The sequence below is a fragment of the Photinus pyralis genome, unplaced genomic scaffold (assembly GCF_008802855.1).
Source record: "Photinus pyralis isolate 1611_PpyrPB1 unplaced genomic scaffold, Ppyr1.3 Ppyr1.4_LG10, whole genome shotgun sequence".
NCBI lineage: Eukaryota > Metazoa > Arthropoda > Insecta > Coleoptera > Lampyridae > Photinus > Photinus pyralis.
Genome location: NW_022170250.1, coordinates 13735975 through 13761267, shown reverse-complemented (window position 1 = coordinate 13761267; position 25293 = coordinate 13735975). Strand labels below are relative to the sequence as shown.

Here is a 25293-nt window from a genome sequence, read left to right as displayed (position 1 = left end):
GGCAACATTTTCCAGAATCATCGGAGGATGTATTGGGGGTGTCTAGATCGAAATGTCTGTAGGTTGTTGACTATTTCTGGAGTGAAGTCAGGAGAAACTGGAGATGCCAAGCTTATGACAAATAAAGAAAAGAAAATGTGTTATCGTCATTCGCATGGATGCGCAGACTTTAATACTTGTTTGGTTGTTGCTCTGATACCGGAACCTATTAGGAAGGTAATTACTTACTTTTTACATTGAAAGCTTCAGAAGCGTGAAAATAATCTTTGCAAACGCATAAAAGTGGTGACGAATATATTGTGTGAGAGGCACTGGTAGTAGGAAAAAGATTAGGGGTGCAGATTGTAATGAAGCTTTAAATATTTGTCTAATGTAAAAAATGGAATTACATAAGGCCCTTAGATTAGGAAGTGAGTACTATAAATATTTGCCAGAAGATTTCTTCGTAATTAGCATATGTGGTTTGTTTCTCAATACATATCGTGTACTTACTCTAGCTGAACGTTAAGTAACTTAATACATACAATTTTATCACGGCAAGGAAGAAGAAGTCGAAAAATTACTACTTGCAATAACTTCCTTCTGCGTGTGCATCTTGTAGGTAATTACTTGTGTACTGCAAGCAGTTCGAAGAAAGAAGTTGTCCTAGATGTTACTCTGCTCCCTCTCCTTTGGCAGGTAGTTTCGTTTAGAAATGATAACTGATATCCCATACTTTACCTAGCAGTTGACTTTCGATTTTGTTCGCGAATTTACCCACTAATTTCGATCCGCCGAAAGGACCAAGTCGCGATACGCATAGGTACTTAAAGGATTAAGTGAGCGCTTTTCGGAGGAATTTTTGTAAGTGATTTTTTCATCGATTTTTCTGTACTAAATGGAAATGTATATGCTAATCGATTTTAATGATTATATAACTTAGTTACAAGCCGCTTACTTGATGGTCCAAATTGTGTTAATTTAATTACGCTCTACAAATTAGTGACTCGTTGTTTTCCTGAAATTTTTTCAATTTAGTAGGTTTAGTGATTACTCACTTACACTTAGGTAAATTAGACACCCCAAGTCAAAGATCTTTCAAGTATCTCAAACTGTTCATAATCAAAAGTGATGAAAAACGTCCTACGCTTACTTTACATTGCCCGCGAAACGAAATCGGACTCATTAAAAACAATTTGGAACGTTAGTGTAATAACAAATCGAATCATAGTAGGTACGTGGTGATGCATCTAATTCGACTAGTAATCACACCAGGTAGTTCATTAATTAATTAATTATTTTAATTAAATTATGTGCATGGCTTCATACGATTATGCTAATAAAATTTGAGGTAGATCGATAAATTACGTTCATCTTTAAAAAAAATTTGATTTTTAAAAAATTTGGTTACCACTCCCCCTATCTGGTAAATTCCAGTTAAATTAGGCTTATTTAACCACGCCTTTGTTGCTAAGGACTTGTTATATACGACTAAAGTGAATCGAGTATCCCAAATTAATGTAAAACAGAGTTCATAAAAACCTCTAATTAGACTGATTGAATTACTTTCCAGGAGTAATTGGATATCTACCTACTTAGGTTCGCTTGGTATTGTCTCCCATATAAAAGTTCCTCACGTACAAAGATTCGACAAGTGCAAAAAAATTGTACTTCTCCCCGTGAAGGGGAGGATAATAAGACATCCGTTAAATTGTTGTACTATAATTAATATTATTTTATCATTTTATGTAAAATTATCGTATTCTGATGAAGGGATTTTAAGTGAAAGCGGAGTTGTCACACATGAACTGCGTTGCTTCCAATTTACCTACTCTCTTCTTTAGTTCCAGATTGTTATTATCTACCACGAACTGTGTTTCAATCGCATACACCCTGTATAATGTAAATATTATTATTTTATTAGGAAGGACTTTCGATTTTTTGCCTTTCAGCATGAGGAAGGTTAAATCCAAAACAAAAAAAAGTTTTTCGGTAAGTCGAGCATGCGAAAAAGTGCAACTAATTAATTGATAATTACGCTCATATTAAAATGTTAAATTATGAATTGGAGTTTAAGAATTTCACTTCAACAATTTTTTGTTTCAAAACCAAAGAGACAGGCCACCTGGTTCAAGATGTAATACTAAATTAAACACAAATAAATTATTAACTAATCAAATTCATTTCACTATTATCTAAGCGTCATCGTGTACGCATAAGTTACACCATACTTAATTCGACATTCCAAATCAGATGTTTATAAATATTTTTCCACTTGATTTCTAGAATAACTTACGTAATAAAGGCAAATTACTAATTATATTTCGCGGTAACATTGCTCTACTAACATTTGTTGGCCGAGAGGCATTCGTATTGAAATGCAAAAGGCGAGTTTTCGTTGACCGTTAATTGCCGCGAGCTGTCGCAATTTCGCGTTATTAATGAATTTCTCACTTTAAACGTTGTCGTAAATTTAGTCGACCTTGTATCCGCGTGCCTCGTCTGGGATTAGGAACTTGCGATTCTTTACCTTGACCGTGTCAGATTTGCAACACCCGGTATGCAAGTCGCGGCATTTCGAGCGATGCCCTCTGTTGGCAAAAAAATACAACCGCAAATTGATACTTTTCGTTCAATTTCCTCTTGTGTATAATTTCGCCTAGGAAACTACCAATTAGGTTAGGCATAATTACGATGTAATTGCCAATATTTAAAGAAATACAATCAGTGTATCCTGTTATTGAACTTCGTCCAAAACCACTCACATTTTCTTGCAACTTAAACAAAGCAATCGGAAACTGTTGTAATAAACAAAAATGTTGAAACGCGTTCGCTTTCTCAAAGTTTTTGGCGTTTGTCGGAATTTGCACAATAAGAACTACAAAGTGATGTTCAATAGTAACATTGTAGAAACTGCAAGGTATAATAGATACAGGATATGGGCTGAGTATAACGGGCGATCAAAAAAAGATTGACGTCGAGTCGCCTTTGGAAGCATATAAACAAAAATTCCAAAGATGACTCGACAGCAACTCTTTCTTGATCGCATAGTATTAAAAACTAATGGATATAGATTTTCAAAAATTGGAAAATTAAAGCCTAATTTTCCAATTTTTGAAATTTTTTCCAGTAAACGATATTGATAAGTGCCCATACACACGTTAATCGAAGGGTTTCTGAATCTTTTTTTAAATTAACAAATGCGCCAGATTCGTAATGGAAGTTCAATATTACCCATTATTTTTATGGTTAACGTAAATAAGACTTCTGTCTCACCCTGTTCAAAAATCTGTAGTCCTAAAAAATGTATATGTCAAAGTTCTCAGTTTCAAAACAGTGAAAATGTTTGCAATCATCTTCAATTATTAGTTGGCATTGGTTAAACAAAACTGTTCAAAAACAAATGCTATTGTATCAAGAAATAAAACACATAACGGGCGATCAAAAATGAGTTGCTGTCGAGTCACCTTTGGAAGTTCGGATCCGCCTCCAGTACCACCAAGCGGCGCTTTGCTCTGGAGTTTAAGCCGGCCATTACCTCTCTACGCGTGCTTTGGCAAATCTCCAATATACCTAGGCTTGATCTGTCCGGTAGCCAACTTAACATCCATGCTGATGTTTTTTTTTTGTTTTGAGAGTGCCATCTTCGTGGGCGTCAATGCCTTCTTGATGACATCGAACTGCTCTTCTTTGTTGGCGTTCTCCATGATCCTTTGGGTATTCGTGATCTCCATCATAATTAGGGACGGTGGTGATGATACCACATTAAATTACAAGAGGTTACCTCCTGTTTTTCGTTTAATGTACCCTCTAGCCATTTTTATTCATTTCACGATCGTGACTGGGGACTTAAGAACATTATGTAACCGAAATTTGTATAAACCAAAGTCAACCATGATTATATTTCGATATAGTATCCTTGTAATTGTATTTCTTATCGAATGGCGTTTCCTTCAAATTACAATGGGCTAGATCAGTTTACTGCTGTCACGGCTAAGGGTAGCGAGCAATTAGACATGAGAAAAGGACGCAAAAACAGGGATAAGCAACTTTTTTTTTGGCAAATTTTAAAAAACCAGACACTTTATTTTTACCATTTGAGTAAGTAAAACTTATGCATGTGACCTGACAAATGTACAAGAAGGTTCGAGGAGATTCCGCAACCAATGCACACTGAAAAATAATCGCGGTCGGAAAATTTGAACAACATTTTTAATCTTCAGTCGGCTTTGATCATCAAGAAACAAATGCTATTGTGTCAGAAAAACAAAACACGAATAAATTTGACGTTTGGGCATAGTTAAATTAGTAATTTCATTTAGTGGGCAGCATTGACCGCAAACAGGCTTGTGTCCGCGCGTCTCTGCTGGTAGGTCCGGGTTCAAAATGCTTCATTTGACTGTTTCTTTGACCTTAGCTTAATTTAAAATTCAGGTTTGGGGGGTTTTATATTACCCCTTACTGGAAAGCCATTGATCAACCCCAAGTAGAAGGGCGTACTGGACATCTTGATTTAGTAATACTTCTAGCGAAACTATACGAGAGGATCTGACTAAAACAAGTTATTCTGACAACTTGGTCATAAATCAGAGTGACCATGATATTTTCTGATTTTCAGAATTTAGAAGTCTGGCGCATCAGCCGCGGTTTTTAGCTAAGGACGAGAGGCCAAAACTGGTAGGCACAATTGGAAATTTAACCGAGCTTGTGATTTCATGGCCTTCTTGGTCAATAATTAGTAATAGTTGTAACATTGAGTCAAAGCATCAATTAGCATTTATGCCTAAACAATTAATTCTTATTGATTATGCAAGAAGCATTCTTTTTCTATAGATAAAATTGCTTCAACCCTGATGCAACGTACACCAAGCAAATTAACAGCCGAAATCTGGTTTAATAATAGCAAAAAAAACCACGACTTTTGCCTGGGTGGTTGCAGACTAGCTAATTGGAAACACCAGGGTGTATTCCATCAGTTACTGAAACGGTAGGAATTTCAGGAACAATCACCAAATGTTTCCCTTTGTTCATAGGTATATTCATAAATAAGGTAATTAAACCGAATGAGAATGTAAATGAACGAATTTACATATTAGCATATTACGCGGATGTAAACATGTAAATATTTTGGCAATTAAGCATAATTCGGTCGGCCTCATGCATGTCTCTTCTTAGGATCAAAGACTATTGCGTTGCTAATTTTATGTTTTGTTTCCTTGTAGTGGTCGACCTTGCTTTAAGTATGAGTGTTTTTCGGCGTGTTTTGCAAAAGTGACCTATTTATTTGAAATTTAAACACGAAACTTTAATTGCTGCGGTTTTTTGTACACCCCACAGAAGCAAAGGTTCCTTGGCAAAGAATAAGGAGGTTATCTGGATAGTGTCGTGAATGTGGTTATTGCTTTATATACAAATTTGGATGCTTAATACTGAAGTTAAGTAATAAATTCACTCAACCCCCTGCTTCCCAATCTCAAAAAATCCCACGGAATACAAACACCAAGATGAGGGAAACAAAAAATCGAGGCCTCGAATGGTCATAATCGTGTCTTCCGGCAAATTCGAAACATTTGACTTGTTAATTATCAAAAATTACACCATAAATGAGCGGCAATATTTAGAGAACAATGGACCGTGAAAGTTACTACCTATACCTAATAATATCAAATCTGATTTTGTAAAAGAAAACCCATACGCGGAAATAAATTTGATGCTCGCGTACTACTAATTACATAACGCAAGAATGAAAGTAAAAACAGAAGATAATTAATAAATAATTTATTCGTCATAATTTTTACTTTCCATGGCACGGTTTATGGCCTGTGCCCGAATTATTCAGACGAACATTTTCCGTCTGCCTTAATGTGATGCGGTCGAATTATTTGTTTATTTGGCATGGAGAATGTGCAATAATTACCTAATTTAACAATACCATAAATCAAGTTTCAAGCAAGATATGTAACTTAACTTCGTCCACGAATTAGGCTAATCTGCATATATATGACAAATTCTTCTTCAAATTAAATTCAATTATATCTTGGAGATCCAGAATACTATTAAATTATAGTGAAGGTGTAGATTACCTTTAGCGACAAACAAAGAAAATTTCTGAACAGATTGACCTACCTATTTCTTTTTTTGTTAATTACTTTACCAAAAAAAATGAATAAATACTTTGCCGTTTCAAAACCTTGGTAAATGCAACTCGCCAGTGCAAAATATATATACCAATAACGTAACGATAATAAATACTGTAATGTAAATTTAATTACGCCGTACCCCGTAGAGGGGTATTTTTACCTAATACGACTGGCCTAATCGCCCGAATCGGTTCAGTCGTGTAGAAGTATTACGTGTGACGCACGGACTGACAGAATCTACGTTTACTGATCTTTCTGATCTCTTTGACTGAAGATACTCAAATCCCAATTCCAATTTGGATGCAGTTCTGTCTATCTATCCGTTCGTCTGTCATACAGCGAGAAGAAGAACCGAAATTTGAATCTGAACAATGAATGTTTGTGTTCTTATGACGATGAGGTGCAAAACCGTATTTGCTAATAAGGAAATGAGCTTTTTGTAAATCGTTTGTAAATAATTACTGGCAATGAATAAGTGTGAGAAGACGGGAGGAGTCAATTTTAATTATTCCGAAATTAACATAATTTGATGCGGTATAGTTAGCGTGCGACTGATGTCTTGTTTCGGCGACATCCTTCTTCGCACGCTTTTTTGTCTAATTACAAACGTTATTACAAATGTTAAAACAACATGCAGAAGAGAGTTAATTACATGATGTACACAAAAATGGATTTCTAACTTTCGCAAAATGCATGTGAAGGTATCGAGACTTTCCTGTACCTAGCGATATTTTTTTTATACTTATTCAAATGGATAATTTTTATTTCTTAATCATTTTGTGCCTTTTCTCGAGAAAGTTGTGTCAAAAATTGACTAAATAATTAACAAAAAATTGTCTGTCTGAAAAACTAACAACTAGTACTACGTTGTGATCTTCTGTGCTTCCGTTTAATTTTTTCGCTCATTTCTGTTTAATAATTAAAGAAAAAATGCATTTTCTTATTCAGTGAGCAACAAACCGCAAATATAGCGTTACAAATTGGTTAGTATCATTTGTGCTTTAATTACTTCAAATCATAATTTCAAAAAAAGGCACTTTAATATAAAACACTGACACCCAAATCCTTACCTTGAGTTAAATACGTCACTAATTAGACTTATTACCTATACATATAAGTAATTTAAACGTAGTTTCTTCGCAGAAATACGTTTAAATTGATTAATGAGTTACTTATAATTCGGTTGACGTTAAACTAACAAATATGATATAATTATCAACACAAACTATGATTTAACTTAGACTCCTTCAGATTTAATTAGCGGTTAATTATAACTATAGTAGAACTCAATGTATTTGCGTTGATGGTCTCAAAAAGGATCAACCTCTACCAATTATAAATTTAACACGTTTTAATTATGCTAAACTTTGCCTTTAATTATTTAACTGACGTCACTATGTGTACACTGAAACTTCCTTCCAGGTACAAATCCAATACAAGCTTGATAGTATCATTATTGACATCAATTATTGCCATTACAGTAGATCTGTATTAATGGCCTCGTTATAAGCTCATTAGTTTAAATACGCGTTGATGGAAAGTATGTGGTGAAATAATTGGAGTCAACTCCTGAATTACATGCTAACCAACTAGGTGAGTCTACAGAGTTTGTGGGGTCCTAATTAGAAGTACCCTAGAATTCAAAATGCCAAACAATTAGTTTACTTGGTCTTCAAATGGAGACTGACATAATCAGTGAGAAGGGTCGAAATCATAAGCCGTGGCCTTGAGAACGTCCATTAATACGGAAAACGTTTTGAAAATATGATCGTTTATTTAAAGATCTTTGTTTATAAAAACACCAACATTGTCATTAATTTACTCAAGGATTTTCGATAATGTAAGATAAATTAATATTACTTGATAACAACTATGGAGTAATATAAATTTAAATATTTACGTATGTGTAGCTGTCTTGATATCTCCCATTGTTGCGAGTGTATACCACCACCAAAAGAATGGATATGGTGAATTCCACACTTTTCAAACTGTGAGTTTTGCATTACCACTAATTAACGACTATTAGTAAAATGATTAGTAAATCAGACTCACAACTAAAACTGAATTCATAAGTCACATCATTACAAATCGACTACGAGACTCTTTTAGTTATTATAACCATCAGAGGCCAATTAGTAATCATAATTTATTGGCACTTTTATTATATCCAGTTACAATACTTAAAAATTTCATTAGAGTTATGTATAATCCTTTTTAGTAAAATAAAACAATTAACCTTGATGCAATTAATTATAATTAGTGTGTAATTAATCTCCAGAAGTCAACTAGATGACCTAAATATCCTAATATGACAATTTGTGAATTTTTTACTTTGAGAAGTATAATATTGCGTACCTATTTTATTATGATTATGGGTGCATGCTAAATTGATTAGTTTCATAAGTAATTAAACACACAATGTATGTTATAAATACTAATTATTAGTATAGTTAGGAGCGAAATCTATGGTAGGTCCCTCTAATGAAAACGTTCAAACATGGCAGAAGTGGGTCCGGGCGGACGGACTGACAAAACGCAAGAATAATACATTTTTTGTAATTCTTAAAAATGCCGTAAAAATAATAATAATTCGATGGTCCTCATTGATCGTAATTTAGTTTTAATAAATTGAAGAGAGGCCTAACACAGGGGAGTCTGAGGGAATGGAATACACATTCCAGGAAAGAAGAGGCATCGGAATTCAATTTCCTGGAATGTATTACCTATGTGCGACCCCCCAGTGTTGGACTCTTCCCCAAATTGTTAAACTTTCAGCACTCTCGTGATCATTTTCAGGGAGGGCCATCGAACTTTCTTTGCCTGAAATTTCATTTCTCCTTATTTCTTTGTTGCTGTGTTTTCCTTCAAAACGTTTAAAAATTGTAGTACTTTTTTTGAAACTACTTTAGAAACAACTCCTTTCGTTTCTAAAAAGAGTGAAGAAAATGCCATTTTCCTTCCTAGTGAGGAAAGTAAAAAACAATTGCTGCGTTAATCTTAATAATGACATTTAAAATTAAAACATACCCGTATCTAGATTGCTATGTGTCAAATTTCATTATTGCATACGATAATTTTTTATTTTGATTGCAATTTCAGAAAAAAATTATGTGTAAAACGTGAGAAGAAAGTGTTTTTCAACTCCACTTTTTTCTCTAGTTGTACAAATAACTATTGTACAACTAGAAAAAAAAGTTTGACACATTAGCGTAATTTTTCCTGTAACTGCTTTTCATTTGTTGTAAATTTTATGTTTTTGTTTAAATTATCCACGGCTACTGCGATTGGTTCTAAACACATTACTGTAGCTTTAATTTCTAAGGCAGTTATAACATATCTGATACCTCTCTATTAAAAAAAATACCTAATTTGTTTTTTGATATCCTTTTGTTTTTAATTCACTTGCTTTTTGAATGTGTAGCGTTATCAAAAATTGAAAGTAGAGCATTTTTGCGTCTTAATACATTTTTTTATTATCTCCAATAATAAAAGAAATGTAGGCTTGGACACGCAAAATCAATCACACTGTATAACAGGCGATCAAAAATGAGTAACTGTCTAGTCGCCTTTGGAACTTCAAGTTAAGTACGATTTCCCATTTAAACAAAAATTCCTAAGGTGACTAGACAATCACTCATTTTTGATCGCTTATGTACATTACACCCCAAAACTGATGATACAAAGTCTTTACCAACCGATACGATGAGATTGACAAATGAGGACGAATCAAATTTCTTTTCACTTTTTTTTCGCCTTTTAAAATACGTACACGTACACCAACCCTCGCCAGGATAAAAAAATTACGCAACAGTAAGACAAAAATAAACGGTGATTGCTAATAAAAATACGGCCATATGTATATAATAGTATAGTAGAATCAAAGGTCTCAGCATTGATCCCTTGTCAAAAATCGTGCCGACCCTGATGGCCTCTAGTAATGATTATCAGATCAGTGCAGTTATTGCTTCATGTTTTTATCTTAAAAAAATGGAAAGCGAAGCTTGAATGCTACATTTACGTACTAAATCAATTCTTTAATTTTGATTGCCGCCTAAATGACATTTAAGCCAATGAAGAATTATTGTAAAAGATCTGTGAAATGAATATTGATATTGCTAAGCGAAAAAAAAGCCATGGTCACCCATAAATTACGCGATGTCACTTAGTAAAAAGAATGAAAGGTATAGGCATTTCGTTCCATCAATTTTTGGTTAACGCAAAAAGTGAGAACCACTATTACCTAAGCCACACTTATGTAATGGAGATGATGGAGCAATTTTCGTTCGATCGAAAAACGTCTTTGTTAGCAACAACCCCACTAATTCTACATCAATATTAGTTTTGCTGTAATACGCTTTCAAAATATGCGATACATTCTCTCTCGGCTCATTAAGTTTTTAAACTGTTTTAAGCATTAATCCGTGTATTATTACTACTTTCTTCAATTGATTTTGCACACTTTATGACGGTAATTTTGAAAATTAAACTGAAGCACATCACGCACGATTCGTTTTTTGGGTAAGGAAAGTGGAAGCGGTTAATTTGTAGGCTGTGTTTAAATTGTCATTATCCTTTCTCGCGCACGTTAATACAAAAAAACTTAAGTTTGGGCACTGATTACGTCGATAATTATGGTTCTTTTTTACACCGCAATAGATCTTTACTACGGTTTCAAACCGCAAACTTTCCTTTTGGTGATTGCAAAACGTGATTTGCAGTTCAAAGTTCCGATATGCAGGGTGGATCAAATTTTTGTTCTGGAATTCGACTGGCCGAATTCTGAATATCGACAGTTTTTTTAATTTTCTTATAATTTAAAAAAATGGGGATAAAAAAGTGCCTCTTTTCCTCAATAAAAGTCAATCACATAACCGATCAATCAATGTTAAAGTGGATAAGTAGGTAATTACGAATCAGTCTTAATTACTGAAAGTCATTTTTACCAAGAAGCCACCTTTGTTAGATTTGTCGATCGAAATCATAAATCTGGGTACAAGCGATAGTTCATAAACATTTACAAACTTCGTTCATTAAAACCATAAACTTAATTAGTTTACAACTAGAATTACGGTCTAATAAATTAGACGGCAAATTTGTGGTTTCGGTCGCCGTTCACTAAATTTTACATGACGTGAATTGTACTTTATTGGTGCACTTTATTCACTTTTTTTGTGTTTTAGGTACATTTGCTGTCGGAAGTTGTGGAAGATGGGGCTGTACAAACAGTTCTTCCGGTTCGGTCGAAGGAGGAGTAATTACATGGCGTCGACCGCGTTCACACCACTTCCAATGTTGGTGTCGGATCAAGGCAAGATCAGAACCAGTACGTAAATTATGTTGTTATAATTTAAATGTAATTAGGCGCGGTACCCTCACTTGAACCAATTTTGATCTCACCCTGGATCATGAAGATTTCCCTGACTTACCTACTTGGAAATTCAAAATTTTGATTTCGACAAAGAAAAGAAGTTCAAACACTCTTATGCAAACCCGTTACACCTATATATTTAATTTGAGGGGTATAACGAAAAGAAAAGGACAACAATCACCCTAGAACTAAGGTATAGTCCTTTTAGTCCACGAAGTACAAACAATTTAATTTGCGAGCAATTAGTGCTTTCGATGCAAAAGCATTTTACATCTCCCCTGAATTAGTTGCTATAATAATGAAGTATTCAGGATATTGTCGAAATGTATAATTAACCGTGAAAGTACGAAACTTGAATCGAATCTACTTGTAACCACAAACCTATATTGTCATTTTACAGGTCCTGTTTCTTCAATTTTAAATTCCGCCTATCTACTACATATAATTACTTAAATTAATACTAGTATTTCTAGTATGGGTGATTGGTCGATCGAACACTAAAACTTTGTCACTTCAGAACAGGTTCGTAATTTTCATTACCTATAATTATTAGTGCCCTCATTGCGATCAAAAATGCATTGACGTCGAGTCGCCTTTGGAAACAAAAACTCCAAAGGTGACTCGATAGTAACTCTTTTTTGAACACAGTTAAAAAAAAACTTACATAAGGTGGACAAAATAACGAAACGGTTTCCTCTTTTTTAAAAAATTGGGAAACCCCCCTGTTACGTTAGCAAAAATTACAAATCACTATATTCATATTCAACATCCGTGTTTTTTGTGGCTTAATTTATAATTAAAAGAGACGTATTTGAATACGTAATTATACTACGTAAGTATAAGATTTTTAACACTAACCAAACGACCATGCTTGGGGTCCTCTATTTAAATAGTGGCACACGAAAAGTGTATAATTTTGTTATAAATTACAGATTTGTACATGACGATTACGTAGTGAAAACAATCTTGGAATTTTTACTTTGAAGGTTATGAAACATGCACATATGTTCGAGTGCTTTGCATCTGAGAAAGTTGCATTACTGCATTGCGGAAGTGCATTCGCAAATGCCCGTGGGCCATCAGCATCGGATTGTTTTTGCGATATGCGTCTAATTACGACGCTCGATTCTAAGTGTAATTAATAGTTTCTGAAGAACATCTTTGGCATGTATTAAATATTGCGAACGGCAGATGACAAAATAATTTTTTTTCCACTTTGTTGCAGTGCTGCAAGATGACCCGAGAGATGACCTATAGATTACGCGTTTTCGAGTTTTTTTTACATCGCATCGGGCACGAAATTATTACGTAATTACCTAATTTAATTAGCGAAATCAAGACCACTAGTAAAATTCGGCCATCAAATGATACTATTAAATAATTTAATTTGTATGTGTACATATCCTTACATAATAGTGGTAGAGTATAATTTATTAATAATAATCGATAATTAATTACGGCATACATTTTGGATGAAAACGTGTTAAGGTTACGTATACAATCATTTGTATTATTGAATAATTTTGATTTTAACTGTAAAATAGTTTCATCATGAATCTTAAAAGCGAAATTAAATTCGAATTGGGTCAACTCTCACATTTTGGAATTAAGTTGTGTCGGCTACATAAATAAAATCTATCCTTTGCAGAGTGGTGATGAGGCTACATATCAGTAATCCATTTTAATTGGAATTATCTTAATTAGTCTTATTGAAAGATGAAAGATCTAAATTAATGTTCTTAGTATTATTGAGAAAGGATTGTACCCTCGATTGTACCTAACTCATAGGTGCGTGAAGTTAGCACGGTAATCGAAACGTATTACGTCCACCCCTTTTTGAGGTACAGGGTACCCGTTTTTTTCCGTTCCAACTTCACATTACTTTTGGAAGCACTAACGAAATGTTTTGTGCCAATCGTTAGTGCTTGATTGTGCATGAAAAAGTAACCCCCCCCCCCTTTTTGAGGTACAGGATGTCGACGCACTATGCAATTTTATACAAGGTGTTACATATAAGTAGGTATGTAAACAAAATTTGGTGGTAAAGGGGATCAAACAGGCACTTTTTCCAAATAAAGCGAGGGTCCAACGTGTTTCACTTGCGAGCAGCCCCCAAAAAATGGGTGAAATTTGCATTTCTTCTTGTCTCTCAGCGACCGTAAAAGTTGCAAAGACTGGTGGCACGTCTTTGAATAGGTTTTGGAGTATACCCTTTTCGATTTGGTAATTGTTTTTTAATTTCTACCACGAAAGAGCGTACGTTAAACCCTCGGTTTATTTGAAAAAAGTGCAAGAGATTGTTGTTCAGCCATATAAATCGTATGCGCCTGCAGATATAATCTTCCATTAGATCCTGTTTTATGTAAAGAATATTTTGCAAAGAGAAAGACACGATTCCTATCGGCACATGGTCCATGCATCATACAGGTCAAAAGTGGTGTGAAATTGGCACGGAAAGCGTACACCCCGTACCTCAAAAAGGGGTGGACGTGCCGTGTTACTTTTTCGTGCACAATAAAGCACTAACGACTGGCACGTAATATTTCGTTCCATTGCTGTGCTAACTTCACGCACCCCTAATTCGTTAGTCAATATTCAAACATGATCTTACAAATGTGGCGTGGTGCAATCGTAATTAGTTACAAATTCGACAATTTGCTCAGGTTCAAGTTGAATGAAATCGCGGCAATTGTTAATCTTGACCTTTGAAAGGCACAACAATAGTTAATTCCGCGTGCGAGCGAGGAGAAAGAATTTCCATTTCACCGGAGGCAATCACGACTGAAACGGCCGTTAAGTGTGTAGGTATTAAATTTTCTACATCCCTGCGTAGATAAATTACTAATTGTAAACAATAACCAAAGCGGAGATTGCTATCTTAACGCTAAATGTAAATTAATGACTCTTTTACTGCACTTCTTGGCGTAATTATACGTACTTACTTGTACCGAGTACGAAATTAGTGTGTAATTACGCTCTCGTTTCTTCGTGATTAAATGAAAAATTGCGTAATGACCAATAAGGTGTAAATACGCACTATTAATTATGCGCGATGGTGTAATTGTCAGTGTACCATACGCAAAATTAATTATCGTGTCTACTCTTTATTACACAATTAGAAAATTGCGGTTTTAGCGCCGTTTGCGGGGCTATACCTTCGGGTGTTCCACAAGGAGCGATAATTGGGCCACTTCCGTAATTAGTCTAGAAAAGGAAAATTGATTCTGTTTATATTAAAATTAAATTGCGGTCGCCTGTAATAACAGGTTCAAAAAAGTGAAAAGTTGTTTTATTATGCTTCTTTTATAATAAATGTGCAATTTAGCTTTGATACTTAATTTTCACGTGGTATTCTTCATTGTTTTCGTTTCAATTTGTACGCAGAGTTATGGAAGCTTTTCCAAAGTTCATGATTTCAAAAATTCATAGGTAGAGTCGAGGGTAGAGTTTTTTGTGATAAGTAAAATAAGAATCGGTAGGTGTTTGTAGCAAATGACTCCCGTATGCTTACAGATCGCCTCATCATCGTTGTCGTTGGCCTGTTCGCCCTGGCCATCGGAATACTACTGTCGTCAGTGCCCTGGTTGGATTACCTAATACTGAAGGTGAGTGAGGATTAAAGGTGAGCATTAAGAGTAGATAATGAAATTCCGTAGCACCTACGACTGTCAAACGGATCTCTGAGTTACTATTATTGGCAAAAGCCTGGCGTGGTGCGACTGACGAAGGTCTACATATTTAACGTGACCAATCCGGAAAACTTCCTTAACCTTGGGGAAAAACCGAAACTGAACGAAATTGGACCTTTCGTATACAGGTACGCCGTTTTATTTCCCATCTGAGGTTGCTAAGTTATTTTTTGCCCATCAGTTTGCACAATGTCATTCTAATGGTTATGATAATGCAATCTTAATTACACCTTTTGGATTCGATTAGATGGTGCAGTGTATTTTTTTTGTTATTTCGATCGTAATTTGTGCCATGGTATCTACTAATCACGCGACGGAGAACTTTAGCTCGAGGAAATTTTCGTTACTATGTTAAGGCCATCAAGCGCACTGTTCTTCCGAGTTCCGATATGCGTTGAGTCCAGTAACGACCTAAATTCCAACCGGTGACCGTCACTTTGACTTTGACTATCGAAAAATACTGGCACAACGTAATTTTCAGCTAGTAAAGATGAGCGACCAAAGGATCGTTACATTGTACCTAATTTGGGAGGTAACTCAGAAGAACTGTTGAGTTAATTTAGCATAGTTGTTCTTCATTTATTTCTTCAGGTCTTGCCGAAGTGAATATCGTCAATGTATCTTGCAAAATAGTTTCAGTAAACCACATTGGAAGCGCTAAGATGTGTATCAGTTACGCAACCAAATGGTTTTGTAACTTGCAAGTGATAATTGCAAACTTTCCCAACTTATTTGTGTACTCGCTCAGAAGTTCTTCTCATTTCACAAACCGACGAACGCGATTTTTGGTAGCTTTCATTTCGTCGCGATGCACGAAACTGGATTTTCAGCGGGCGGAAAAACTCTTGAGGTCGTTTATTTATAAATAAATTTCGTAACGATATTCGCCTTTTTAAAAAATGAACTTTCATCGCGTTACATAAGTTCCACTCCGGTAACAGTCCATATGGATATCTGTGTCGTAAATTTATTCAGAAATCAATCACTTCTCCTTCCCACCTTTGATGAAAACTTTTGTATGGAAAAAGCACGCGATCGGGTGATTCGGAATGCTGTGTAGTATTTTTCACCTGACAGGCCGAAGTCGGAATGCAACAGACAAGAAAGTGGTGTCGCGAGAAGAAGTCGTTCGACCTTTAAAGTTGAATGAATCATAAATCGATGCACATTTTTTTAATGCAAGTTTGATGAACTCCTGGCAATGCAGATAGTTGCATCAGGTCTTCGTATCACATACTGGTTACCGAGGTACACCTGTTCTACTATACTTCCAATTGTTTCAAAACTCCATCAACCACTGATTCAAAATTTTACTACATTACTCCAGCTGGGGCGAAAATAGAGGAACCTCTTCACATTTGGTTCTTACAAAGATGTGGGATTCTACTTTAGCCCTTAATCTCTTAGAGGAGCGGGAAGAGAAATGAAATTTGTTATACATATCCATCCAGATTATGGGTGCCACGAGACGGGGGCTTGTATCATTTTCACATATAAGTCAAACGTCCGGCGAAAGGGACAATAACTTGACGAGATAATGTCAACAGTCGTTTTGCAATGGTTCAATACACTTCAAGATACGGGAAATGCAATCGACCATTTCGTGTCTCGTAAACAAAATGCTCGTGAGTACTGCTCACCCACTTTTAATCCCGTGAAAACGGGTTCGCTGCAGCGAATTTGCGGAAGTAGGTTAAGAATTTGCATGTAGATATTACGAAAGAGCCAAGAGAAATTGCACTTGCGCTATCTTTGGAATGCCGTTCAATGGCAGGAACTCGTTGCGACCTTAGCCCGAACCGGTTGTATTTACTGTATTTGTTTGCAGAGAAAATATGGAAAAGGTTAACATTAAATTTCACGATAATGGTACCGTATCGTACCAGCACAAGAAGATACTCCAATTCGTACCGGAGCTTTCGGTCAACAAGAACGAGAAGCTGACCGTTCCAAATATACCTATGCTGGTAAGTCCGGGAAACGTCACGTCGATTAAATAAATTGTAATCCTAGACGCTAGCGTCACTTTCAAACTCGTTGGGATTCATCATCCAGAAGGCAATCTCCTTCGCGCTTACGATGGGAAATTACCAACCGTTTGTGGAGGTCACCGCCGATGAGCTGGTCTTCGGGTACGAAGACCCCTTAGTTACCTTGGCCCACAACTTCTATCCGAAGACCAAAAGACCGATGGGCAAAATGGGGTTACTGATCAAGGTCAGTTTTGGACTACGCTTGATTTTCGAACTAAGGGTAGAATTTTAGCGCAACGGTACCCTAGACGAGGTGCATACTATAAATACGGGTTATACTGGCATGGAAAAATTTGGACTCCTTGACAAGCTGAACGGCATAGACCGTTTGCCTTATTGGGAGGACCCACCCTGTACCGATATTGTCGCGAGCGAAGGGTCGTTCTTTCCGCCTCGCGACGTGACCCAATCGGATATTGTAGCTCTATACGACAAGGATTTGTGCCGCATTTTACCTTTCCAATACAGAGGACCGACAAGCAAACAAGGTAAGTGGCGACATCTGCACCGAGCTCAATGAACACCTACCCAATAGGAATATCTGTCGATTTGTATACTCCTCCTGATTACGTTTTTGAAACTGCTTCCAAGGAGTCAAGAAATAGATGTTACTGCCCCGGTGCGGAGTATTGTCCACCGAAAGGGTTGCAAAATATCAGCCCCTGTCAGTACGGTAAGATAGCGAATTTTACACGCAAACAATATTCAATTGGCGCATTTAGATGCTCCAGTTTACTTATCCTTCCCGCATTTCTACAACGCAGATGCCAGCTTATTGAAGAGCATCGATGGATTAGAACCAATCAAAGAGAAACACGAGAATTACGTGAAAATTCAACCGGTAAGTCTACGATCTTCTTTTTTCTTCACAACAATTTCGTTTGCAGAAACTGGGTGTACCGTTAGAAATCAAACTTCGAGTTCAGCTAAATCTCCGCGTAGACCAAGCGGAAAACGTGCGACCAGTTTCCACATTTCCCTCGATGATGTTCCCAATAATGTGGTTGGAAGAGGTACGTCCTGATTGTAGTGTCCCCAAATTTGTAATATCAACTCCGCTTAGGGCATCGACGAGGTAACGCCGGCGATCAGGCGTTGGGTCTATCTCGCCACCACCTTCTCAGACTTGGCCTGTCCGATTTTTACCTACGGATCCATCGTCACCGGCAGCTGCATACTAATCGGGGTCTTTATCAATACGTACAAATCCCTGGTGTTTACCAAGCAATCGATCGAGATCGGCATGAAAACGCTGCGACGAAACGGTGCCTACCTCTCGAACCACAGTCTCTTCTCGCAGCAACCGCATCGACTTTCGTTGATCGTGCGCAACAGCTACGTTCTTCTGGACGACGGCGACGGCGCGACGCCCGACCGCGAAAAGGCCTGCTAAACGCGACGTCTCCATTGCGAGATGGTGATAGGGTGATAAATATAGTATTATTTTGTTATATTATATGTTCCTCCGTTGAGGATCAGAAACCAAAAATGACAATGCTCACATTATACGTAGTACCCACATTGAGGTGCTCTAAATGATCGCTGTGATCCGTCCAGGATTTAAGCTCTTGTGCTAGTCAGTGCCACCTTCCTTTATCAAACAGTAACATATTGTTTAAGTATCTCAATTTTGTAAGAAAATCATTTGTACATATTAAATAATTTTTATAGCTATTTTTTCATTTTGTACCGCAATCGGTAGAACTATGTCAAAGATCAAGAAAAATTATTCGGCTTTGCACGTACACTCCCCTAATTCGTCGCGGAATATGCTTTCTTCCTATCGATCGAACATGTCGTAACCTGCAGTTGTTTAGTCGCCTCTTACGACACGCAGTGCCCTCTGCGGTAGGGTTATTCTTCTCCGACCCTACACGGAGAGAAACGTTGGAACGCAAAAAGGAAATTATGAACGAACAACGGTGCGGAATACAAAGGAATCTTGACAACCTTGTAATATTTTGTTAAAGAGTTGTTAAATTAGCTATGCAAATTATGTTTCCATTTACACCTTAAAATTTTAGAAATCTTCACCAGTCTTCATCAGTTCATTGTGCTGTGTAGGTAAGTCATTATTTTTGAAATTAGTCGTTTGTACCATTTGCTTAGAATTGCATGACCTCATAATTAATATTAGGTATACCGATTTATGTGTATGGGATTTTCCACAATATGCACAGTATGTTCCGTAGCGAAAGCTTTGTAATGACTATATAAGTTTGAAGTTGCTTTTGGCCCACGCTATTTGTAAATATATTTCAAATCAACAATGCGATAAGTTAATGAAGCGTTAAAAATAGACATGTCTCACATGGGAGATTATTGTGAAACGATACGTTTTACAGGGTCATCATCATGAATTTACTTCTCTTGGTTGGTTTTGTGACAGTCGCAGCAATGGCGGACGAAGATGCAAGTGCTGCGTTTAAAGACAGTGTGACCTCGTTCTCGGTGAAGGTGTATAAGGTAATATTTCATTTGTTAGTACCGACCCCTGTAAATTTGTCTATTTTAGGAGATGGCCGCAGCCTCTCCGGGAAGCTTTCTGGTCTGTCCTCTTTCGTCTGAGTTAGTACTCGCTCTAGTGCTAAACGGCGCGAGAGAGAGGACAGCGCTGCAACTCGCGAATGGCATCTCGTTGCCAAATGATTTACCTACAACCAACAAAATGGTGAACGCAGCTGTAACCCAAATTCAAAGCGATAGGAGTTACACCTTGAAGAGCGTAAACAAAATTTTTGTCAGCGATGACACTACAATTAAGGACACGTTTGCTAAAACCGCACAGGAAATCTTCGAATCTAGCGTTGGAACTATAGATTTTAAAAACAAGAAAGCGTCCGTTGACCAGGTCAACGCATGGGCGGCTGAAAACACAGAGAACCGCATCAACAACCTACTAACGACCCAAGACGTCAAGGACGATACGCGGATGATTCTCCTAAACGCCATTTACTTCCAAGCAACGTGGGCGAAGAGATTCCGGGAGCAAAGCACGACCCAAAAACCTTTCTATGGTTCTCCAAATCAAGTTGCCATGATGGAACAGACAGACAACTTTGACTACTTTGATCATCCGAACGCACAGTTCCTCAAGATGTCTTACTTGGGCGGATCTAATATTGCTATGGTAGTAGCACTCCCGAAAGACAATAACGGGTTAAGTAAATTGGAAGAACAAATCGAGGACACTCTCAGTTCCAAAGACTTTGGGTACAAAAAAGTGCACGTCCTCTTCCCAAAATTCACTATGGACACCAAGATCAAAATGAAACCACTTCTCGAGAAGGTAAGTTCGCTGTTCCCATAGAGCGACCCAGTTACCTCCTGTACTTATAGATAGGCATCATTGATCTCTTCAAACCTACAGCTGATTTAACGAATATGTCGGACAGCAGCTTATACGTCAGCGAAGTGGTGCAGAAGAACTACATCGAGGTGAACGAAAAGGGAACGATCGCGGCATCCGCTACCGCCGGTAGGTCGCTTACCACGTGAATATTGCTGATAACAAATTTTAGCGATTGCTGGCGTGGGAGCTGGTTACAACCCGGAGAAGCCCATAGATTTCGTTGCCGATCATCCGTTTATCTATTACATTGTGTCGCCGGCCGGTATAATGTTTGTCGGCCGATACTATGGACCCGAATAAGACGTTTTTTTTTATTTTTTTATTAATTATGATTCGTTTGTACAATTAATACAGCATTTTTTGGTATTTAAATTTCTTCGTAACAATCACACTTTGGACCAGGAACACACAAAGCGGTCCATCCGTTTCGGCATTGACTGTCATCGCAGTCGTAGTCATCTTGGCATGCCGAACCTGTTCCAGTTTTTCAATAGAATTGTAAAGCATTGGCATTGCACTTACCGAGCTGAAGCATGGCAAACACAGCGTATAGTGCAAACAGAAGGTGAAATGTATTCATGTTGGTGTGGAAGAACAGTGGTGTAATTCCGCACTTGTACTGTCTTGATAAATGTACAAGCGGGATGTGGTCTACAGATCAACCCAGTTAATTAGTTAACCACCGGAATGCGTGTTCTCACATTTTTTTGACGATTTCTGATAAGGGGTTTTTCATACTTTTGAAGAATAGAACACCACCCCTCTATGATCATCTCATAATGTATTGAATCTCATGGAAGGGCCGGACAGATTTGAGCACAATTCGAATTTTGTAAAATGCGCAAGAATCCCACGCCCCACATTCTATAAGAAAATTTTTTTTCCGGGTCGATCTGAAACAATTTTTTGTTCGGGGCTCAAAAAAAGGCAGTGTATTACCTTCCTTTTTACCAAAAATCGACTGCACCAAAATTTCTAGGGAAAACACTTTTTCTTATTAATTTTGATGAGTAGAATCCAAAACAATTCGTACTTTTTCGATCGGACTTCTCAATCAAAAGTTATGGACTAGAAACCAATTGCGAAAGAAAATTCAAAGGGCTGTAACTTTTGAACTAGTAGCCCAATCTTGGAACTGTTTGAAATTATAGATTCTACACTTTTTCTTATTAATTTTGGTGTGAAGAATCCAAATCAATTCGTACTTTTTCGATCAAACTTCTCAATCAAAAGTTATAGACCAATTTCGAAAAAAAATTCAAAGGGCTGTAACTTTTGAACTAGTACGCCCAATTTTGGAACTGTTTGAAATTATGGATTTTACAGGCCACGTTCTATAAGAAAAATTTTTTCCGGGACAATCTGAGACAATTTTTTTTCGAGGCAAAAAAAAGGCAGTGTATAACCTTCCTTTTTTTTCAAAAATCGACTCCACCAAAATTTCTCGGGAAAACACTTTTTCTTATTAATTTTGGTGCGAAGAATCCAAATCAATTCGTACTTTTTCGATCAGACTTCTCAATCAAAAGTTATAGACCAATTTCGAAAGAAAATTCAAAGGGCTGTAACTTTTGAACTAGTAGCCCAGTCTTGGAACTGTTTGAAATTATGGATTCTACAGGCCACATTGTCCAGTAACTTTGTTCCTGAAAATGAGGGGTACCAAGCGTAGTTCTGTTTTTTGTGGGATTGCTTATTTTGTTAACCCAATGTATAATTCAAGTTTTCGACCAGAGTTAAAATCGTCAAAATCTGAAAGAAAACGAAAATTCCTCGGTTTTTAGTATATTTGACTATGTTGCGAATATACATTGGGTTAACAACATAAGCAATCCCACAAAAAATCGGAACTACCGGATTTGACGCATGGTCTGATGTAGGTATATAGTTACTGGACTAATATCAATCTTCAAGCGCTTTTAAGGCGCGGTATGTTATCAATAATTAATCACTTTCACCTTTCATTTTTCCGCTATCCTTTTATCTTCCTAATTTGATCTATTCTATGATTATCCGTACAGGAAATGAGAACCCGTCCAGTCGATGTGAAAATGAATCACTTTTCAAACATGTATCGTCGTAAAAACAAGAGCGTTATTTTTTCGAGAGCCTTTTCGGCAACCCTCAAGCTTTACCTTCAGAAAACGAGCTTGCACGGTTTCAAGTATTTATTGGGAAAATCGGATCGCACGCTCTTGGAGCGGTGAGTTCTAAGGTTCGCCAACTCAATTTCTTTTTAGAGTTTTTTGGTGCTTCGTCCAAATCATTGCGCTGTACTGCACGTTGGAGTTTGTGACGTTTTCCTGGTGGCAATTTACAAACGATCCGATCGTGACAACCTCGCAAAGTGTCGACGTTTCGATTCAGAACGTGCGATTTCCAGGCGTTTCAATTTGCGACTTGAATCAAATTAGTAGAGTGAAGGCGGAGAAGTACGCCGCCGACCTGTAAGCGTCCGTCTTCTTTCTTTGTAATATGCAAGTGGCGCGTTTGCAGGGCGTTAAAGAGTAACACTTCGTACGAAGAGGTGTTTAAAATGGTCAAGCTTTTGGGCAAGCTCAGCGACTTTGACTCGAGTGTCTTGGCAAATCACCAACTTTTAGAAATTCAGTCGTTCTTGGCTATTTTTGATGACTCATCCTTGGGCCGTTTTGACCCCTATCAAACATTAAAGATGGTAAGTGTGAAGGTTAGCAGTCCACTGTTACAAAGAGGGCGTTTGCAGTTGTCGCCGTCATGCGAGGATCTCATTTCCGATTGTTCATGGAATGGAGTACAGTACGACTGCAATGATCTCTTCAATAACGAACGGACTATGGCAGGTTTTTGCTGTACTTTCAATTACATCCCCTTAAAACGGAACCAACACCTTTCTAACTTTACAACCAAGATTATGTAAATGCTCCATCATTTTTTGGTATTAAATTTATAAAGGGTTTCAGAAAATTAAACAATTATCGTTTCTTGACGTCCATAGGAGGAGGTTTGAAGAAGGGTTTATCTGTGAAAATTAATCACAATACCTCTGATTACTTTTACACTTTGTTTTCTTCGTCGGGTGCAATTGTTAGTAACGGACTGGCGGCAGTGATGACAAATCTCGCTGTTGTAGGTAGACATCTTCAATCCGTCAGATTTTCCCGACATGGTAAGTGGAAACTTGCAACAAAGGTTGGTGCCGATTGGAGTCGAAATGTATGTGAAGCTATCGGCCACTCTGATTTACGCAGCCGAAGAAGTCAGAAAATATCCAATTCAAAAAGTGAGAGTATTGTTCCTGCAGGTGTCCTTTGACCTTAGCTTTTAGCGTAAATGTGTTTTTCCTGAAGAATCCAAAACCCTCTTCGGTGACTATTCAACTCACAGTGATTGCTTGCTGAATTGTCGATTGAAAAGCATGATTGCTTTGTGCGAGTGCATTCCCCTGATGTTTGCGAACACATTCACTGGGGACGATGTGCCTCAGTGCAGTTTTCAGGACCTTCCTTGCTTGTTCAAATATCAGCGTAAGGGAATTGTGTGTTTTTGAGGCAACGTTGCCCATTTCCGTTTCAGATAAGTGGGAACGATACTATCCCTTCGATTATAACGGTGACGACATGGAAGCTGAAAAACAGGATTCCTTGGTTTGCTTGCATTGTGTACCTAACTGCAGGGGGATTTCGTACACTGTTCGCACAGATTCAGATGAACTGTTCGGTGAGAGGTAAGGCCGGGTTGATTTGAATATCCATTCACTAAATCGGACTCGGTTGCAGTGACAAGCCACTAAATCAGTCACTCCTTCACGTATATTTCGATGTTCAAAATGTTGTGGCTTTTGAGCACGACGTTGTGTACTATTGGTTCGATATTGTCAGTAAGTTTGATATGATTTGCCGGCAGTTTGTATGCCTTTCTTTCTCTAGGTAATTTTGGAGGAATGTTCAGTCTGACGATCGGATTAAGCCTAATCAGTGTGGTGGAACTGGTGTATTTCTTTAGCGTGAAACTCTACAAGGCTTGTGCTGAAAGATATTTAAAGACGTTTCCGCAAAAATTCTCGTAAAAAAAACATATCCAAAGGCAAAGGTTTTTAAAAGACCAAATATTGTACCGTGTCAAAGGAAAACAAGAGACAATCGATGGTCGCTGGTTCGAGCACCAAAGCGGAATATATATAAAGAGCCCGGGCCCGGGTATAATTACTACTGTATTGTTGTTATGTATTCTCAATCACCGATTGGCACAAAGTTGGGGTATTGGATGTACAGTCATTGACAAAAGTAATGATCCCCGAATAAGTAAATCTTACAGCATAGGCAACCAACATTTGAATACATTGCAATGGAAATGCAAACCGCCAAAGGTATCTACTTCTTGAAAAAGCCGACGGAGCTCCATGTAATAAACCTGTTGGTTGCTTATTATGATACAAAGTTTACCTATTAGGCGATCATTACTTATGCCAATGACCGTACATACAATATAAGCAGCTACTCTTAGTATTAGATAAAAAATACTAGTCAGTTGTTTGAAAACTTCAATAAAAATAAATTGATATTTTCTTCCGATTACATCTCTTGCATCTCGAGTGTCCATCGGCTATTGCATCATTCAGACACCTGGTTGATAATTATTTTGACGTTTTTTTGGCTCACTTCGCTGTTTAAAGCTATATATTTCTGACGTACGCTTTTGAAACACCCTTCCTGTTCCAGGCGCACTGGGGATTTTCAACACTTGCTTATCG

At 37.2% G+C, this 25293-nt stretch overlaps 3 protein-coding genes across 5 annotated transcripts; all 3 read left to right on the top strand.

Moving 5' to 3' along the window:
• The first annotated feature begins 677 nt into the window (after positions 1 to 677).
• On the top strand, positions 678 to 18883 carry LOC116161241 (scavenger receptor class B member 1-like). 3 transcript variants are annotated; one of them, XM_031474524.1, is made up of 11 exons: positions 678 to 843; positions 11300 to 11442; positions 15001 to 15092; positions 15144 to 15304; positions 17005 to 17143; positions 17190 to 17393; positions 17442 to 17697; positions 17745 to 17882; positions 17932 to 18050; positions 18097 to 18222; positions 18273 to 18883. In XM_031474524.1, the coding sequence occupies exons 2-11, from the start codon at positions 11328 to 11330 to the stop codon at positions 18600 to 18602; spliced, it is 1680 nt and encodes a 559-aa protein (XP_031330384.1). In that variant the 5' UTR covers positions 678 to 843; positions 11300 to 11327; the 3' UTR covers positions 18603 to 18883. The 3 variants fall into 3 exon arrangements, with proteins under 3 accessions (XP_031330384.1, XP_031330385.1, XP_031330382.1); XM_031474525.1 differs by lacking the exon at positions 678 to 843 and adding an exon at positions 7232 to 7712; XM_031474522.1 differs by lacking the exon at positions 678 to 843 and adding an exon at positions 7742 to 8109.
• Positions 18884 to 19218: 335 nt separating this feature from the next.
• On the top strand, positions 19219 to 20933 carry LOC116161243 (antichymotrypsin-2-like). The gene is made up of 5 exons (XM_031474527.1): positions 19219 to 19273; positions 19555 to 19675; positions 19725 to 20498; positions 20549 to 20687; positions 20731 to 20933. Exons 2-5 carry the CDS (start codon positions 19565 to 19567, stop codon positions 20859 to 20861), a joined length of 1155 nt encoding a protein of 384 aa, XP_031330387.1. The 5' UTR covers positions 19219 to 19273; positions 19555 to 19564; the 3' UTR covers positions 20862 to 20933.
• Positions 20934 to 22372: 1439 nt separating this feature from the next.
• On the top strand, positions 22373 to 25107 carry LOC116161242 (sodium channel protein Nach-like). Its single transcript, XM_031474526.1, has 9 exons — positions 22373 to 23008; positions 23058 to 23238; positions 23287 to 23456; positions 23504 to 23627; positions 23674 to 23823; positions 23869 to 24067; positions 24117 to 24267; positions 24320 to 24420; positions 24470 to 25107. The coding sequence occupies exons 2-9, from the start codon at positions 23098 to 23100 to the stop codon at positions 24607 to 24609; spliced, it is 1176 nt and encodes a 391-aa protein (XP_031330386.1). The 5' UTR covers positions 22373 to 23008; positions 23058 to 23097; the 3' UTR covers positions 24610 to 25107.
• Positions 25108 to 25293: the final 186 nt, after the last annotated feature.

Bases quoted from the DNA above. Each gene is read 5' to 3' on its own strand.
- LOC116161241 (XM_031474522.1), top strand. From the start codon at position 8,078: ATGGATATGGTGAATTCCACACTTTTCAAACT. The intron at 11,443-15,000 runs GTACGTAAATTA...GTATGCTTACAG, and splicing joins TCAAGGCAAGATCAGAACCA to ATCGCCTCATCATCGTTGTC. The intron at 15,093-15,143 runs GTGAGTGAGGAT...GAAATTCCGTAG, and splicing joins TGGATTACCTAATACTGAAG to CACCTACGACTGTCAAACGG.
- LOC116161243 (XM_031474527.1), top strand. From the start codon at position 19,565: ATGAATTTACTTCTCTTGGTTGGTTTTGTGACAGTCGCAGCAATGGCG. The intron at 19,676-19,724 runs GTAATATTTCAT...TGTCTATTTTAG, and splicing joins TCTCGGTGAAGGTGTATAAG to GAGATGGCCGCAGCCTCTCC. The intron at 20,499-20,548 runs GTAAGTTCGCTG...CTGTACTTATAG, and splicing joins TGAAACCACTTCTCGAGAAG to ATAGGCATCATTGATCTCTT.
- LOC116161242 (XM_031474526.1), top strand. From the start codon at position 23,098: ATGGTCAAGCTTTTGGGCAAGCTCAGCGACTTTGACTCGAGTGTCTTG. The intron at 23,457-23,503 runs GTAAATGCTCCA...AAAGGGTTTCAG, and splicing joins AACTTTACAACCAAGATTAT to AAAATTAAACAATTATCGTT. The intron at 24,421-24,469 runs GTAAGTTTGATA...TTCTTTCTCTAG, and splicing joins CTATTGGTTCGATATTGTCA to GTAATTTTGGAGGAATGTTC.